At 46.5% G+C, this 18,402-nt stretch overlaps 1 protein-coding gene across 3 annotated transcripts in view; it reads left to right on the top strand.

The window, feature by feature from the left end:
* The window catches only part of APPL2 (adaptor protein, phosphotyrosine interacting with PH domain and leucine zipper 2), a 55,419-nt gene that overhangs the window by 24,124 nt on the left and 12,893 nt on the right, over positions 1-18,402 (top strand). For all 3 annotated transcript variants that reach the window (XM_027967684.3, XM_027967683.3, XM_060414112.1), the window contains exons 5-14: positions 1,169-1,256; positions 3,779-3,820; positions 3,937-3,995; positions 4,953-5,099; positions 8,393-8,475; positions 11,736-11,894; positions 13,538-13,726; positions 15,159-15,201; positions 15,294-15,350; positions 15,451-15,539. In XM_027967684.3, the coding sequence (XP_027823485.1) occupies positions 1,169-1,256; positions 3,779-3,820; positions 3,937-3,995; positions 4,953-5,099; positions 8,393-8,475; positions 11,736-11,894; positions 13,538-13,726; positions 15,159-15,201; positions 15,294-15,350; positions 15,451-15,539 (956 nt within the window). The remainder of the gene's footprint in view (positions 1-1,168; positions 1,257-3,778; positions 3,821-3,936; positions 3,996-4,952; positions 5,100-8,392; positions 8,476-11,735; positions 11,895-13,537; positions 13,727-15,158; positions 15,202-15,293; positions 15,351-15,450; positions 15,540-18,402) is intronic.

Genomic DNA, 18,402 nt, shown 5'->3' with positions numbered 1-18,402 from the left:
CCAGTCCATTCTAAAGGAGATCAGCCTTGGGTGTTCTTTGGAAGGAATGATGCTAAAGCTGAAACTCCAGTACTTTGGCCACCTCATGCCAAGAGTTGACTCATTGGAAAAGACTCTGATGCTGGGAGGGATTGGGGGCAGGAGGAGAAGGGGACGAAAGAGGATGAAATGACTGGATGGCATCACCGACTCGATGGACGTGAGTTTGAGTGAACTCTGGGAGTTGGAGATGGACAGGGAGGCCTGGCATGCTGCAGTTCATGGGGTTACAAAGAGTCGGACATGACGACTGAGCGACTGAACTGAACCGATCTGAGCCAGGGATTAACATCCTAGCTGTTCCACTGATTTGCTCTGTAGATTTAGCTATTTATTTGTCCACTTATAAAACTGAGTATAATAAATAATACCCATCTGACAGAGTAGATGGGAACTAAGTGATATAAAAGCACAGAAAGCGGGCACACAAAGTGGTGCATGAGGTGCTCCAAAGTGTTCGTGCTGGTGGTGATGATTTTTATTTCTCCTAGACCTTTTACAAAGACAGGATTTAGTAAGGCCTTGAGATGGAAGAGAGGAAAGAATCAAGAGCTGTTAAAATTATCTGGTGAGGAGGAGCATATCTGAATATAGCCTTCTTGTTCCTGGAAAGGTCTGCAATCTGGCTGGGTTGTCTCCGCAGGGAGCTTTCTCTCTCCATAGCATTTCCCAGGTCCCCAGTGCCTACACTTGCAAGGTAGATAGGTTCCGAGCAGGCCAGTCTTTAAGGTATGACCTCAGCCCCATCTGAGAGAATATGCTCACACAGAGGCCTGGCAAAGTGCTAACCTTACTGCCCACACATCAGAGCTTTTTCCTTCTCTAGGGACATGTGGCTCACGTCAAGAACACAGAGCCAGAATTTGCACAGTAAACAAACAGTAACCCTGGGCTCAGAAATTCCTGTAGCAAACTTAAATGGTGCATTGGTCAGTTAGAACCTTGACTTTAGTTTTTAATACCTCTTTGCCTATGTCATTTACTGCTTTATGAAGGGTAATTTATTTGCTGAGAAGTCTAACTGAGCTCTTTAATCACATGGAAGTGTTCAGTGTGATCGCTCGGTGAAATAAGACAGTGTCAGAAATAGTAGGTATTATTTTCTTCAACAGATTTCTCTTTCTTTCAGCTTAATGTTCTCCATACAGAGCTGGCTAAACAGTTGGCAGACACAATGGTTCTACCAATTATACAATTTCGAGAAAAGGATCTTACAGGTAAAATATCTGAGTTCAATGCCATATACTTTCAGAATATTAATTCTTTTAGTATTTTTTTTTCTGCAACTATTTCTTTTAAGTGTGTGGATCATTGAGAAATACCCTCTTTTTCAGCTTTTATTAAATCCTCACAGTGTTCTTGGCTCACCTAAAGGAAGTCAAAGGCTAATAAGAAAACAAAGTTGGAAACAATTGTAATGTGACTAGGGCAGCTTGATAGGGCTGTACAGGGAACAGAAACAGCACATAGAAAGGCGTTATTACCCTTTGGAGGGTAGGGTGCCAAGGAAGGCTTCCTAGAGAAGATCTCTGAGCTGGGTTTTGGTAAATAAATGTTTACCAAGTAGACAGAGATAACAAGACTCATATTACAGGTTGTTGTTGATCAGTCGCTAAGTCATGTCCAGTGTTTGTGACTCCATGGACTGCAGCAAGCCAGGCTTCCTTCCGTGTCCTTCACTGTCTCCCGGAGTTTACCCAAACTCATGTTGGGGACATTTGTAAAGGCATGCTGTTCTTGTGGAGCCATGAATACTTTGGAACGTAAGTGGGAAGCTTCAGGAGGAAAGGCCAAAGTGGGGACCATGCGGTATCCGTGCTCGATTCTGGGATGTAGCTGTGAACAACAACAGTGGAGCTCACATTTACTGGGAGGGAGTACCTGTGACTAGTTCAGAGAGCCTAGTTGCTCTTTTGGGTTAATTTTGGTTCTTCAACTAAAATAAAACTTTAATTTTATATCATTTGAAATGAAGGTAGTGAAAAAAAATATAATCTTGAAAAAACTTAGTTAATATTACTTTTGGGAATGTGGGTTTTCTAGTCCTTTTGTCCATTTTTATTTCATTGAAAATGTTCATTGCTCAAAGAGTAAAGAATTGTATTTTCTACAACACCGATATAAAAAATTGCAGAACAGAAAGTCTGAACCTGAGTGCTGAAAGCTCTGTTGTTCAGGATAGTACTTCATCTTTAAAAATACAGCACCTTAAAGTTTTTGTTTTAGGCAGAAAAGATGCCATTCATGGAAGGCCAGATCTTAAACATGAAGCTTTCTTCCCCCTCACTTTGAGATCCCCTGTGATCATGTCACCCTAAACTCCCCCCAAGTAGAGCAGCACTTGGCAGCAGCAATGCTTGATAAATAAAACGTAATACATGTCAGCTTGTATGAAGAGAAATCTCAACTGAGCAGGATTTTTTTATGTTTTTTAGTGTTGCTCATCTATAATCGCATGTAAATCCCAGACCTAAATACAGTCCTGTCCTGTGCTGTTTATCCAGTGGTAACTGAAAACTTCATTGAGTGCATTTTAAAAAAGATTTTCTCTAAATGAAAATATTAGAAACATGTAGGGGTATCATTTAAAAAACAAACTCTTAAGTCTTTTGGAGACAGAAGAATCCCCCCTGACGACTTTTATGGTCAGACTGATGTTTCTCAGGTTTGTTGGTGGGAACCTCAGCCTGAGGTGCCCTGCAGCCTTGATGACATGGCCCTTGTTAGTCCAGAGGGCTCAACTTGTGGAGCAGTAATATTTACCAGGATGATAATTTTTTTTAAGAGAATAAAAGTATCTAGTAATAGTGAAAAGAGAAGTCTCTTAGTATTCATGAAAAAAGTTGTTATCCTTTTCTGATAACACCAAGACAGAGATTTGAAGGGTTTGCCTTGGGTCATACCAACTCTTTAGTGACCCCATGGACTGTAGCCCACCAGGCTCCTCTGTCCATGGGATTTCCCAGGCAAGAATACTGGAGTGGGTTGCCATTTCCTCCTCCAGGGGATCTTCCCAACCAAGAGATTGAACCTGGGTCTCCTGCATTAGCAGGGGGGTTCCTTACCACTTGAACTATCTGGGAAGCCTGCTTACCCACCAGTATAAGTACATAATCTGAATGAATATAATACAAGAGTTTTTAAGCAAGTGAATTAAAATTGATAAGGAAAAAACTCTAAAACTGCTCCAATGGGAAGTAAAAGATGAGAAAGAAAGAAAAAGAATAGAAAGGCAGAAAGTAGCCTCCATATTAGAAAGAATAACAAAAATGTGAAGAGAAATTTATAAGCTGGAAGCAGTTTTGAGACAAAAAACAACATAGAAAATGTGAAAATGCTTTTCTCTGTTGATAAAGTAAAAATGGAGTATTTTAGAATTGTAGAAAGTGTCGCTTCCTTTTAAATATCTCCATGCTTTTAAGTTTTTAACCTTGGATGGTCATTCTCTCTAACATTGACTTTGTTGTTTTGGTCTTAGACTTTGTTAAGCCGTCTTTATACATGTTGTGTGTGGCACCTACATGGGGTAATATTTATTGGTGTTGACTTGTTGCAAGTACAGTATACTAGATCGCTTCAGAAGTTTTTCATTAAAGCAAGCATCCCCAGTCACCAGGACCTGGGAGTGCTGGTGAAGACTTTCCCCTTCCATGTACATATCTTTTTTCCTGGGAAAGCACAGAGCTCTGGGTTGGCATACTTTCTCTTTGTTTTAAGATGTTTCTTTTCTCTTATTCAGAAGTAAGCACTTTAAAGGATCTTTTCGGACTCGCCAGCAGCGGTAAGCATCTTCTCTGGTCTTGGTATGAGGGTTTAGTTTGTCTGTGGGTAGAGATGCTGAATGAATGTTCTTGCCTTTCAACCCATCTGGGTGCTAAAATGTCTGTTTATTTTTAGAGCATGACCTCTCAATGGCAAAATATAGTAGGCTTCCTAAAAAAAAGGAGAATGAAAAGGTAAGAAAACCTACCTTCCGTGTTATTTTTCACTTCATTTATTTAAGCTCCTTTCATGTTTTCCTGTTATGAATTTGTGGCATTGAGGGTGTCCTGAGATTTTTTTTTCCCTACACATGGATTTTTAAAAATATTTATTCCAAATCTCTTAAGTAGACTTCTTCTTCCCTATTCTAGCTTTTCAAACTGGTTTATTAAACATGAACTTGGAACCATTGTAAAATGATAATCATGTAATGATTCTAACTTAAGCTTGATACCTCATATGATTATCTGACTCAAATATACTCAGGCGCTTGATCTCCTTGCCCTGGATGTAGCCTCTAATTCTTCAACTCATGCTTTCTAGCTTCTTAGGTGCTATAGAGAATATCGGAGACTTCCCTATAGCTCAGATGGTAAAGAATCTGCCTGCAGTGCAGGAGACCCAGCTTCAGTCCCTGAGTCAAGATCCCCTGGAGAAGGAAATGGCAACCCACTCCAGTATTCTTGCCTGGAGAATCCCATGGACAGAGGAGCCTGGTGGGCCACAGTCCAAGGGGTCACAAAGAGTTGGACACAACTAAATGACTAACACACACATGCACGGAGAATATCGAATATTTTCAGATGTATAACTTTCACTTCCGTTCCATGATTTCCTAGGAACAGTCTTATGAGTGAAGCAGAATGTGTATGGCTTTGATTGCATGCTGCCATATTATTCTCCTAAAGGACTGTAGTTCTTTGTAGTACTGCCAGCAGAAAGTCTTGGCTTCACCCTCACAAACACTGAGATGCCATTAATTTTGTTATTTTTAATTTGACTTCTTAAAAAGTTGGGGGAGAACCTTATGTTTTTTGTCACAAGTATTGCTCTAATGAATAAACAAACATGTTTTGAAGCTGCCAGCCCGTGCAGAATTGCCGCTTGCTTTGGACAGCTTGCCATTGGTTTTCCTTTCCTCTCTTAACCAGGTGAAGGCTGAAATCGTGAAGGAGGTGGCCGCAGCCCGGCGAAAACAGCACCTTTCCTCCCTTCAGTACTACTGTGCCCTCAATGCGCTGCAGTACAGGAAGCGTGTGGCCATGGTGGAGCCCATGCTGGGCTTTGCCCATGGACAGGTAGGGCTGTCCCCCGCCCCGAGGCCTCAGACCTGACCAGCTGCGGAGAACAGCGTGGTGTTCTGCTGACGAAGCCCCTAGGAGACATGGAAGCATCATCAGAGAAAAAAACACAGGTGCACAGCCTTCCTGGAAGCTACTAGATGCCAGCACTTGGACAGCTTCCAGAGGGGCTGGGTCCTCAGTAGCTGGACTTGTTAGGCTGTATGTGCAGGAAACAATGGCCCGTTCCCAGGACTCCCGTGGGGAGGAGCCGGCATGGCCTTTGTGTCTGATTCAAATGAAAGCCAGGCCTGGTCCAATGTTCTGAGAAGCCTCTGACTCCCAGATTGGTAGAACTGGGCCTGCAACCCAGGACTCCTCATGTTCCTTTGTCTTCTGTGTGGGAAGGGCTCTTCTCACAAGATAACCTTGCTGAGGTTATTGCCAGCACCTTGGCTTCTGGGGCATGGGGAAACATTGCCACTGCCTGATGAAGTCTCTGTAGAATACTGATCCACCTTCTTCCTCCCATTTCACGGACTACTGAATACTGTCTGCAGGGAGGCTACAGTTTCAGGATGAGGCCTTGACCTGGGACACCAGCCCTCGCACTTCACCCCTACCTACCCTGCGTTTGCCCCACTTAGCTTGGCTCCAAAACCTCACTTGGGCACGTGAGAAACACACCTGGGAATCTTCTCAGTTAACCTTCTAGGGACTGAAGGGAATGTGAAGAAGCAAAACGTTGAGAAGAAAAAAAGCAACTTTAAAAAAACCCCACATGTGAACATCTATTATTTTTAAAATACATTTTAAAAATACGTATATTTCCAAAAAATAAAATATCCGTTTCATTCAAAAAGAGAATAAGAGAGAACCTTCAAACATTTAAGCTCAGCTATCTTCTCAATATGTTTGTTACATTGTTTAGTGGTGGGGACAGTAAGGTCAGCTTATGTCTTTGGAGGTAATATTTAACTAGAGCAATATAATCTGTGTGTCAGCTGAGTAAAGCTGGATTAAACCAGAAACTAGCGCTGTCCAGCTGTGGGCCCCAATCCTGAGCAAATCCTTGGGCACTGCCCAGCTTCCTCGGAAGGGGCACATGTGTCTGCTCGTGTATACTCACACTCTGCTGCCCTCCCCTCTTCTGCTAAATACTGTCCCTCTGCCCCTGCCCTTGTCCTGGCATTGTTAGAGAATGCCAGTACTCCCTTGTTCTCTCTGACTAATACCTCTTCTTACATCTGACCTCCTTGATTAGCAGTTCTTGCCTTTGGAGCAGTATTCTTTCTCAGTTAGAGGCCCCAAGTCAGGGAAGGACCTGGACTCAGCATCTCAGAAAGATGAACAGCTCCAGGCCTGACAGGTCAGTGCTTGGGGAGCTGGGTTGGTCAGAGGAGGGTCCTCACAAGGCCTGAAAGATGGGTTTGATACTGACTTGTTTCACTGGCTTTCACAGCCAAGGATTCTAGCACATCTCCCAGCCTGGCCGCAGAGGGGAAGACAAGACATCAGGTGCAGTAGCGCGGTGTAGCCCCTGCACCTAGGAAGGCAGAGCAGAGCACACCATCCTTGTTGGGTGGTGGCAGCATCGTTTTCGAGGACTGAGGATGGCATGTTTCATTTTTTATATGAAAAGTATGCAGATTTCAAGACAGAAGGCTGGATGAAAGTCTCACCCTGCAGACTTCTAAATTCTGGTAAAAACAATAGTTCCTTCCTGTAAACGAGGTTGTTGTCTGACACCGTGAATCTTTGGATGATTCTGAAGCATTCACTGTCCTCCTGCCTCATCAGCCCTCTGTACCCACTGCCCACAGAGCATCTGCTTTGGTAGCTGATGGTCATGTGACCACAGTACTTCTGCTGTTCACAGAGGGCCACAAACTGAGGGCTTCGGATGATGTTGCACCAAATGAGACTTCTCAGCACCATCCACTTCAGTGAAGGTGGTCTGACTCCAGTTTTTCCTCCTCTGGCCCTCAGTAAACAGGCTTCCAATTAAGCTATGATTCAATCTTGATGCCTACCCACAGATTGAGGTTTTGTAATCTGTGTACAGGTACATGAGAACACAAAAAACGTTGTATTTACAGGGTGAGTCGTACATCACGTGGTTGTAGAAGCCGGTGGTGAATGCCTTCCTTCCGTCAGGTGGTTTAAAGGACTGCATGAGCCTCTGCCCTCGGCCTTTACAGAATAGTAGACGAGCTGAGGTATAGACTTAGTATCAATTCCAAGGAGTTCAGGGTGGGGAAGCAGAGGAAAAGCCACCTTCATGCTGTGCCCTCAGAAATGTAGAATGCTTATTTAACAGACTTTGATGTTTAACATTTCTGGGACTCAGAGTGGCATTTACAGTGTTGATCTCTGTATGGGTCCAAGATCACGGAGCCAGGGCATCTCCCTGCAGGTATTCCTCGCATTAGGAATACCCCGAGCCTTGTGTTTCTGTACCGTAAGAACTAAGTACACTGGTGTATGTGCCTCCCCCGGGTGTCTGGGGGCCCAGGTGTGAGGATGTCAGAACTGTACCAATGACACCTCCTAGCCTCTTAGAGGTGAAAGGTGGATTTCCATGCCCACCACCCAGATAAGACCTGCTTCCAGATCAGAATGTTGGGGAGCAGGAGGGCCCCGCCCCCAGTGTCCAGCACCTACACAGTGCCACAGCCCTGCTGTGTCCTTCTCATGCACAATCCCCTTTAAGTTGATGTCAAAGTTGGAAGGGCCTTTTAAGGATCTTCAGCCCCATTTTCCTTCTGCAAGCTGGCAGCCAGGTCACCATCTGTCTGGCCTGCGTTCAGAGCCACACGTGGCTCAGTGAGAAGAGGCCGTCAGTGTGGCCTTCCCTTCACTGAGAGCTGCACACTGCTTCTCTGCTTCTTGCTGGTGCTGTGCATGTCACCGTGTTGGCTGCTGGAGACCCAAAGGTGAATAAGACCTGATACTGGCCCTGAAGAGATGACTCTAAATTCACACAGGAAAAAGGCAGATGATAATATCTAAATAATTATCAGTAGTAGTTATTGATGAGGAGGGTATGTACCAAGCCCTTATACTACCTCTGGTCTTCACAGCTTTTCAGCAAGCTAGCAGGCTTCACCCCCCTCCCTCTACCGACGCACTGAGGGCTTTGGGAGTAACTCTCGGCTGGTGAGGTGGGCCTCAGCTGGAAGGCAGTGAATGCTGCGGGCAGGAGGGCCCACTAGTGTCAACTGCCCTGGTGCTGTCAAGCTCACATTCCATGAGTTTTATCAATCACCTTTTCCAGACAGTTTTCAGAATGTCAAAATTGTATCTTTCAGATTAACTTTTTTAAGAAGGGAGCAGAGATGTTTTCCCAGAGTATGGACGGCTTCTTATCCTCCGTTGCAGACATGGTTCAAAGGTAATGCTGTGCTCTGGTTTGAATCTCCTTTGCCTTTTGTCTCTTCTTGTGGGTCAGTCTCTCTGCAAGGTGAGGGGAGGGCCCCACAGAGCCCCCGACCCTGACCGCCTCCACTCCAAAAACGCTCAGAGACGGCACCCATCTCTTCGCTGTGCTCTTTGTTGAGTAGTGTGCTTGGAAAGTCATGATTTCTGCAGTTCTTGACTTGTATGGAGCCAGAGTCCTATCTACTACAAATTCTAAATAAAAATTAAAACGTCCACAAGGGTACTTTCCCATTAAGTCCAAGTTCCTCTTCTTAACATCTTCTTTTTTAATACTCAAGTTTCACGTTACAAGCCTATGAGTCCGGTTTAGAAGAGTGGCTTGCTTTTTTCTTTGAGAGCTAATGGGGTTATCAGCCAGAAGTGCTGCAGCTTTTCAGGAAACTCAGCATCATTTGTGAATGACAAATAGATAAATAAGACATTAAGCCTTTTTAAAATTCATTTACCAAACTGCAGCTCAGCTTTGCAAATGCAGACCGTCCTGCCCACATTTAATTGAGGCTGCGGCTGCTCTGAGTCTCCTCGCTTCCTGTCATCAGTGTCCCCGCTAGTGAGCTCACGGAAGGCGCCCAGGCACCGCCAACGCCAGGCTCATTTCATTAACAGCACAGACGTGTGGTTCCTTGAGCACTCCTCACGATTCCTGGAATACAGAAATGTTGTCTCTCTGTATATATAGATGCATAACTGACAAGTCAGTGTACAAAACAGAAATATAAGTATAGGATCTTATTTTGTGTGGAAAAATAAGTGGTGTCCATTTTCTTGAGGATGCTGCATTTCAAAGTATCTTTAAAAGGCCAAGGAGCAGAATTTGTTTGGGCAATACATGGAGAGCTGCGGTTCAGGAAAGCGTATATTCCTTCGTGAAAGTCCCCAAACTTTTTTCCCTCTGATTGCTGCATGCACGTTAAATTTATAATTATGCTAGAAAGCAATTTGTGAAATCTGAATTCAATTTCCTGCCTTGTAATTTGATTGTGAACCCCAGGAGTGTCAGGAGAAAGTGAAAATAGGGAGCCCATTAACTTGTCACTGCAAAACGCTCTCCCTTATCTCTCGCCGCCTCTCTCATCCTGCTTAACTCTCAGAATCCCATGGTTTTCTGTGTCTCTGCGAGAACTACTTGTGCTTCAGGGTTTTCTCATGGACTAGACTTTTTTATTAACGGATGGCAGGACGTTTGTGCCCATTTCCGGCACGCTGCAGTGCTCGCGTCCTCTCCTTGTTGGCGTCTCTCTCTCTGAACTGTCACCAGGGCACCAGCTGTTCCCACAGTCTTGTGACTCGGCCCTGGCCACACACCCTGCTCCCGAGGGCTGGGTCTACTTTTGTGAGTTGCGCTTCTGCTGCCTGACGAGGCATTTTGCTACAGAGGCAGCAGGTGGGGTTCCCAGCTGAACCCGGGAGCCCCGGAACCTCCTGGTTCAAACAGTGAAAGCATACAGTTAAGAATTCTCATTTTCCTATCCCTTACATTTTCTTCTGGTGAGTAGATAAATACTCCTGCCCCCCACCCCCGCCAGCCTATGGGGAAGGGTCTTACTGCTGCACTGCCATATGTCAGCAGCCACCCCACCTGAGGGGCCAAGGGAAGAGTGTCTCATGGAGGCTCTGGGCTCTGTGATGCTTCCCCTGGAGATGGGTGCCTGGCCTCCCATACAGGTGTGAGAGGATTCAGAACCTAGCCTGAACCCACATGGGTGGTATTTCAAACCACCTCTGGTGCCAGGGGCTTTGCTTTCAATCCCTACTCCAAGTGATAACATGTCAGCCTTTTTTATTGTTTTTTTTTTTTTTCCACACACACTTTTTAATTAAATAAAACATGATTTTGTAAAAAAAAAAAAAAAAACTTTGAAGGGAACATTTGAAGATGGTGACTTTTCTCCCCTGTTCTCTGAATTCCTGCATTAGCTCAGAGTCTGAGCCTGGGTCCACACGGCTTGGGGAGGGGAAGGGGCTACAAGCTCCCTGCAGTTGTGTGCATGATGTGGTGGTGGTTCACATGAAGGCTCTTCTGGGGGAAAGCATGCTTACCTTTCATGAGATCTTCAGAGGCTTCTCACAAAAGCTGGTGAGCCTACCAGATTCTGTATACGTTTGGCTTCCTCTTTCTACATCCTTACCGCTTAATTTTTTTTTTTTTTTTCTCATTTCTTTCTCTCAGCCTTGGCAGTGACAGGCAGGTTAAACTAATGAGGTTCATTGGTGGAGCCCCAGGCATTCCATTCAAATGTCCAAACAGCCAAAATTAACTCAGACTGACTGCTTGTATCAGGGCAGCATTAAACAAGACGGCAGTAGACAGGCAGTAGACACTGAACCTCTAAGAGGAGAACGTGGAATGACCAAGCCTGAGCTCACTCACCTGCAGAGCGCTTTTGAAAGGAAATGCTGAGGAGCTCACTCTAAAACCCTGGACTCGGTGGCCCCCAGGTTTCGTTCTGAAATCAACAGTGGAGTTCAGTCCTGCCTCCTTACTGCAGTGGGGAAGTGGAACAGTGCCTCCATTCTTGGGTGGAGGGACCATCCTGGCAGATTGCATATAAGACTTTATAACCCAGGCTGTCCTCACTGGGTGTGGTAGCTGTTGGGGCCTCACCTTATCGGGGAGAAAGGGCAGCTAGCTGCTTGTTTCAAGGTAAAGCTTCCAGGTTTTCCACACTTCAGGGCACAAGGAAATGAAGCCAGACCATAGGCAAATTATGGCCCGCCAGCCCGTGCTATCTCTGGGCAGTTGAGTAGCTGTCACACGAGGGAGAAGCATTGGCCTTGCCTTTGTGTTTGTGCTCTAGTTGCTTTCCAGTCTCCAGCGGCTATCTCCACTCCTGCCTAGATGGGTAGGTGGGTGCATAATGACGGCCGTCTCCTTCCTGCCTCCCCGGCACTTCCACAGCTGCCAGCACCTGTGGCTCCCGAGGACGGGCTTGCCTTCTCAAACTCACACTGGTAGTTCTGAGCCTGGACACCACTGTGTCAGCAGAGTAACTGCTTACCTGGATTCAGGCCTCACCCAGTGCTATTCAGTTCTGCTCTGTTTGAAAACAGCAGTCTTGTTAACACTTTAGGTAACACAGAGTGGAGTCCCTGTGGTCTTCAGCTTTCAGGGCCTCAGGTGGAGCCTTGTGTATCCTGTGTGAGCCAGGAAGCCATGGGGAGGCTCCACCATCTGCTGTGACAAGTGACTGATCTGACACCTTCTGTCTCAAGCATCCAGGTGGAACTAGAAGTGGAAGCAGAGAAGATGAGGGCATCCCAGCAAGAGTTACTTTCTCTCGACGAAGCTGTTTACACCCCAGACTTCGATGTGGCTGCACCCCAGATCAACAGGAACCTTATCCAGAAGGCTGGTTACCTTAATCTTAGAAAGTAAGAGTGCTCTGCCCGCCCCCTTCTAAAAGCTGTGTTCCCTAGCAGTGGCTGAGAGCACCTGTTATGTGCCCCATCAAAGGGTGGGGGTGTGTGAGGGTGAGGAAGAGCTCCCACCAGGCGCCCCTCCCGCCTGGGACACAGGACCTGGGCCAGGTCCCAAACTGTGCTGAGAGATGGGCTTGAAACAGTTGTGTGAGTAAGAACCTAGTACGTGGACTCCCAAGACACCACAGGCCACCCCTTCCTGCTCACCAGGGCCATTTGTAAGTAGACTGCTCTTAGTGGTCATCGTCCTAGACCACTGAGACCCTTCCCCAGACTCCCAGTGGGTGAGAGCAGTGTGCCAGTGACTCAGCACTGAGGCCCAGAGTCTTGAGGGCCAGGAACTTATCAGAGTCGTCTAGATTTCTATAGACTGAATCTCATATTTAACCTTCAGGTCTTCCAACTGCCCATTTCAAATGAACGAGACACTCAGGTTTACCTGAGCCTAAGAGCAGAACAGGAGCAGTGGTGAACTCCCACTGGTCAGACGCCCTGGCTGGGCTGGGGCCCCGATCACTTCATTTATCAAATAGAGCTGAAAACTGAACCTACATCATAAAATTGTTACAAAGATTAACTGAGGTAACTCCTAGCAGGTATAAGCACTCCAGTGTTAGCTGTTACCATTTTTGGAAATTGTAATTATTGAGGCTGGAAACCTAGTGCCCCATACATAGTCACACTCCGTACACACTGAATGAAGTAAATATATTTGACGCCCCCCAAATGGAGGGGGCATGAAGAGGAATTGCCAGCTGCTTTCCTTCCAGGGTAGACCTCTTCGAGAGTCCATAAAGCTTGTCAAGCTCACAAGCCACATATCTCCTTTAGTTCTGTACCGAAAACTCCACAAGGTTCTGGTGTTACTGGTCAGAACTGGATTTTTCTCTCGTAAACAGCCCACAAAACAAGAATAACATCTAAGCTGGAACAAAACCCAGTCTGATAAAAAGTGCCCAGGATTCTGGGGTATGTGCTGTGGGCTGAGGTGACCCTGGTAACTCTGTAACTAGATTTCGAGCAGTTCAGCTCTGAGTCTTAAGAGGAGTGGTCTTCGAGGTTTTCGGTGTCTGATGGCTGACACTGGGTTGAGAAGCCAAGTCTGGCTGCAGTGGCGTAGGTGCCCCGCACACATCCTGGAGCTGGCCCTGGGACCAGCAGAGCCTGTCATCTCCCCACTCACTCAGGCTGCACTGTACCCCCCACTGCTAGTCTTTGCACTTGAGTTCTTTTCAAAGCACTTTTGCTTTAACGTCAAGAAACCCATCGTTTCTGAAACACTGAAGTGAAGTGAAGTCACTCAGTTGTGTCCGACTCTTTGCGACCCCATAGACTGCAGCCTGCCAGGCTCCTCTGTCCATGGGATTTTCTAGGCAATAGTACTGGAGTGGATTGCCATTTTTTTTCTCCAGGGGACATTCCCAATGCAGGGCTTGAATCCGAGTCTCCTGCATTGTAGACAGAGGCTTTACCATCTGAGCCACCAGGGACGTCCTCTGAAACACTACCAGTACCCATAAAGAGGCAGCAAGACTCTTGAGGTGCCGTTCATGCTTCCTAGTGCTCATGGGCTTTTCACAATTCAATTCTCACAGTAAAACAGGGCTGGTCTCAACCACCTGGGAGAGACTCTACTTCTTCACCCAAGGCGGGAATCTCATGTGCCAGCCCAGGGGCGCCGTGGCCGGGGGCCTGATCCAGGACCTGGACAACTGCTCGGTGATGGCGGTGGACTGTGAGGACCGACGATACTGCTTCCAGATCACCACTCCCAATGGAAAAGCGTAGGCCACGCGGGTTTATGTGGGAGGAATGGGCAGTGAGTCCACCTCTGCGAGGGCCTCCTAAGTCACTCTGTGTGCTGGCCCTCCTTGGGGGAGGCCCCGCTCTGGGTGATGTTGACCTTTCCTGAGGGTGGTTTTATGTTCTCTTTAAACAAGGATACTGGACCATATGGAGTCCAGCCTGCCTTTTATAAGAAGTCCCAGGGAGGAGACTTCCCTGGAGGTCCAGTAGTTAAGACTCCATGCTTACACTGCTGGGGGTGCAGGTTGGATCCGTGTTCAGGGAACTAAGATCCTGCGTACCATGCAGCCAAAAAAAAGAAGTCCCAGGGAGGGTTTGTGTGTGGCTTTGGAGAAGGGGTGACCTACATGTGTAGAGTGCGATGGAAGGAGCTATTGATCAGTAGAGACTCAGAGAGGGGTGGTGCCAGGCTCTTCCTGTTCCTAGACAAGCCTTTGTGTCCGCATCGTGTGGGTTGGCTATGCAGCTAAAGGGGAAGTGGGTGCCTGCCTGAGGCGTCCACTGCTCCGGCTGACACAGCTGACGTGAGCAGGACGTTCGGCTGCAGCAGTGTTGTGTCATTAACACGCTTGTCCCCACATACTGCTGCGCACCTTGGGCCCAGAAGTGACCGATCACACACTTACACAGATCATATCATCACAGTAGACCCTGTCTGAGCGAGATCCCCTCTCACTTGGAGCAGTGGTCTGAAACTGCTTCACGGAGTCCGGAGCCCCGTGAAGTGTTCTAGGCCTCACCTGCTTGTGGGGAGGAGTGGCCTGTGCTCAGCGCTGCTCTGCTTACATTTCCTTTCTCCACTGGGCTTCTGAGCTGAGATTCTCAGGGGAGGGGGCAGTGTTGTATGGTGTAGACCGTCTCTTCTCCCAGAATGGCAGAGCATATTCAGACATCATCCTTCCTCCCTGGGTGCTGGGAAATGACTTGGGAATGAAGATACCGGATTCTAGTCACAGTCCCAGGCAGTTATGAAACTCCTCTGGGCTTCACTTCCCTGAGGTAAGAAATAGGGATACGATCCACGTTCCCCAGCTCCCAGAGACGCGATGAGGAACACAGGAACTGGCAGGTGTGGAGTCCCTTCAGGAGCGATGCCTTTATGGAAGTAGGGCAGGATTGCACATGCCTTACTCCCAGGCCACGGCATGCAGAGATTCAGTTCTTAGGAAGGCATGGAATGGCTGCTGGTTCTTTGGGTGTGGCTGGAGTGGTGAGGCCACAGTTTTGGCTACCTTGGATCATCTACGCAGGGCCACAAGATGGTCAATGCTGCAGAATCATGACCTTGGGCTAGCAGGTCTGAGTCCAGCTTGCTCACTGTAGAGATGGGAAACCTGAGGCCCAGGGGAGGGAAGTATGCCCCAGTCACAGAGATCTGGGAAGCACTTACTTAGATGTACTTTATTTCAGGGGAATAATCCTCCAGGCAGAAAGCAGAAAGGAAAATGAAGAGGTAAAGATTTCGTTTGTTTCATTCTGTTGTAGTATGGTGGGTGACTTTGGGATTCAGCAGGTTTTGTTTTTTTTTTTTAATGTCCTTTGCAGTGGATATGTGCAATAAACAACATCTCCAGACAGATCTACCTGACTGACAACCCAGAGGTAATTCACAGCCACCACCCCTGCATCTCAGCACTTTTCTTAGTGTGAAAGGTAAGCGTCTACCTCCTGGACCTGAGTGTGTCTTCCTGTGGATTTTTAGGCAGTTGCCATCAAGCTGAATCAGACGGCTCTCCAAGCAGTGACTCCAATTACAAGCTTTGCAAAAAAACAAGAAAGTCCACGCCCCAGGTAACTAAAGGACAAAAGAAAAGTAGCTTTTATGGAGCCAAACTTTGTATTAGGAATTTCACATGTACTAGAAATTTCATCCTTCCAGCCCTCCCAGTTCAGCCCTGTACTACAGAAACAGTAACTCGGACCAGGAAAGGGTAAACACTTTGCTCAAGGTCACACCACAGATGGGGGGCCAAGCCAGGATTCAGAGCTGTCAGCTTTCAACATCAGCGTCCTTCCCTGGGCCCATGCAGCTCCAGCCTGAGCAAACAGAATGTGCATTGAGTGTCTAATAGGCGTTCTCTCCACATTTGTATCATTATCAACAGAGTTATGGAACCAAAACAAATTTTTTTAAAATAAGGAAGAAAATCACCTTTTGTGTGTCCATGTTACAGCTGCAGGCCTTATCAGCACGTACAGTGGTATTTTCATATGTGCATTTGTTTCACATACATATTTTCATATTTTTACTTTTTTCATAATTGTTGCTTTTAGTTCAGTTCAGTCCCTCAGTGACTCTTTGTGACCCTATGAATCACAGCACACCAAGCCTCCCTGTCCATCACCAACTCCTGGAGTTCACTCAGACTCACGACCATCGAGTCAGTGATGCCATCCAGCCATCTCACCCTCTGTCGTCCCCTTCTCCTCCTGCCCCCAATCCCTCCCAGCATCAGTTTTCCAATGAGTCAACTCTTCACATGAGGTGGCCAAAGTACTGGAGTTTCAGTTTTAACATCATTCCTTCCAAAGAAATTCCAGGGCTGATCTCCTTCAGAATGGACTGGTTGGATCTCCTTGCAGTCCAAGGGACTCTCAAGAGTCTTCTCCAACACCACACTTCAAAAGCATCAATTCTTCGGCCCTCAGCCTTCTTCACAGTCCAACTCTCACATCCATACATGACCACAGGAAAAACCATAGCCTTGACTAGATGGACCTTAGTTGGCAAAGTAATATCTCTGCTTTTGAATATGCTATCTAGGTTGGTCATAACTTTTCTTCCAAGGAGTAAGCGTCTTTTAATTTCATGGCTGCAGTTACCATCTGCAGTGATTTTGGAGCCCCCCAAAATAAAGTCTGACACTGTTTCCACTGTTTCCCCATCTATTTCCCATGAAGTGATGGGACTGGATGCCATGATCTTCGTTTTCTGAATGTTGAGCTTTAAGCCAACTTTATCACTCTCCTCTTTCACTTTCATCAAGAGGCTTTTTAGTTCCTCTTCACTTTCTGCCATAAGGGTGGTCATCTGCGTATCTGAGGTTATTGATATTTCTCCCGGCAATATTGATCCCAGCTTGTGCTTCTTCCAGTCCAGCGTTTCTCATGATGTACTCTGCATATAAGTTAAATAAGCAGGGTGATGCTTTGACTCCACACTATTCCATCAATTATTGTCTGTCTGACTACACTGGTTGTCTTCCCTTCCTTTACTTGCTGTTGTCATTTATAGTGAGCATTTTCACACAGACAGCTATCCTCTTGTTTAGAATGCTGCATTAGGATTTATTCTAGGAATGCCCCCCTTTATCTAAATGGGATTTTCCATTAGTTAAATAATAGAAGGCTGATTTATCTGTTATGCTGATGAAAGCGTGGTATCAAAGGGTGAGTTAAATCATGAGTGTATCAGGCACCCATCTTCAATGGCATGGTAGAAAGAACCCCGTTACGTGTTTTACGGATACCGTCCGGTGATTCCAGAAGAAAGTTGTCAGAAAGCTCAGTTAAGTAACTTCCCAGGGTCTCAGTGCTGTGCAGTGTGGAGCCAGTGTTCACACACCCAACACGGGGATGTGAGGAGGAAGAGCATGAGATGAAACAGAAGAGAGGTTGAGTCTTGAAAGAATGGCAGCAGAGCAGGACTGCAGGCTTTGAGAAGTGGGGAGGCAGTCAGAATGGCGTGGGAAGACTGCTTGGTGACCGTTCTAAGAGAGAGTGGGTGGGGTGGGAGAAGAGAAGGGCAGAGGGCCCCATAGGATGTCCTGTGAGGAGAACTTGAGCCAAGGGAATGAAAATGAGGAGGAGGCAAGAAGTCTTGAGAACACTCCAGTGCCCTAATTTAAGGGTATCAGTTTACACACAAGTAGCATACTTATCAAGTGCAGCTTTAAGGAAAGCACTTTATGAATGGAAATGGAAATACAGATCGAGCCAGTGGGGCTCCTCTCTGAGCCTTGGATTGGGTCAGTGTCTGTCCTCTCTCTGTAAAGCCACGCGAGTGTGAGGGGACAGAGCGGAGAACATGCACTGAAGTCAGGAGACGTGGTCTTACCAACAGCTCTGCTCTGAACACAGGTAGATGTCCCTGAGTGAGTCATCAACACTCCAGGCCTCTGTCCCGACTCTGACATGAAATGAATTAGACCACCTCCGAGACCACCTCTTCCCGCTCTTAAAACGCCATCTTTCTGCGGTGCCAAAGTTAGTAATTAAAAGGTGTGATTGGCTTTCTGAAAAACAGTTTGCAGCTCAGATTCAATAACTGATTTTTCTCTTCCGCTCTAGAATATGTAAACCACATTCTTAGAAAGGACCCCACAGAAGAATCCCGAGAAAAAAAAGACTAGCCAGCTGGCTGAATCTGCCCAGAGATTGGAAGGGTGACACACGGCTGCCAGGTGGTCTCTGAGCAGTGGAGGGGCGGGGTACTCTCTTAGGGTCCACTCATTAAGGATAAAGAAATGTTTTGATGACAGGGAATGAAGCAGAGAAACTGTTCTTGGGGACAAATTGTGTTTACTTCCAAGCAAATCTCGTGTGGCCTTCACTCGTTCTGCAGTTACTTATATCTGATATTCATTCATTTATCCTGTTGTTCAACACACATTTGTTAAATGTTCAACACACATTTGTTAAATGTCCAGTATGT

This window comes from Ovis aries, chromosome 3, assembly GCF_016772045.2.
Source record: "Ovis aries strain OAR_USU_Benz2616 breed Rambouillet chromosome 3, ARS-UI_Ramb_v3.0, whole genome shotgun sequence".
Classification (NCBI taxonomy): domain Eukaryota; kingdom Metazoa; phylum Chordata; class Mammalia; order Artiodactyla; family Bovidae; genus Ovis; species Ovis aries.
Note: the sequence above shows the minus strand (reverse complement) of the source record. Positions and strands in the feature narration are given on the sequence as shown.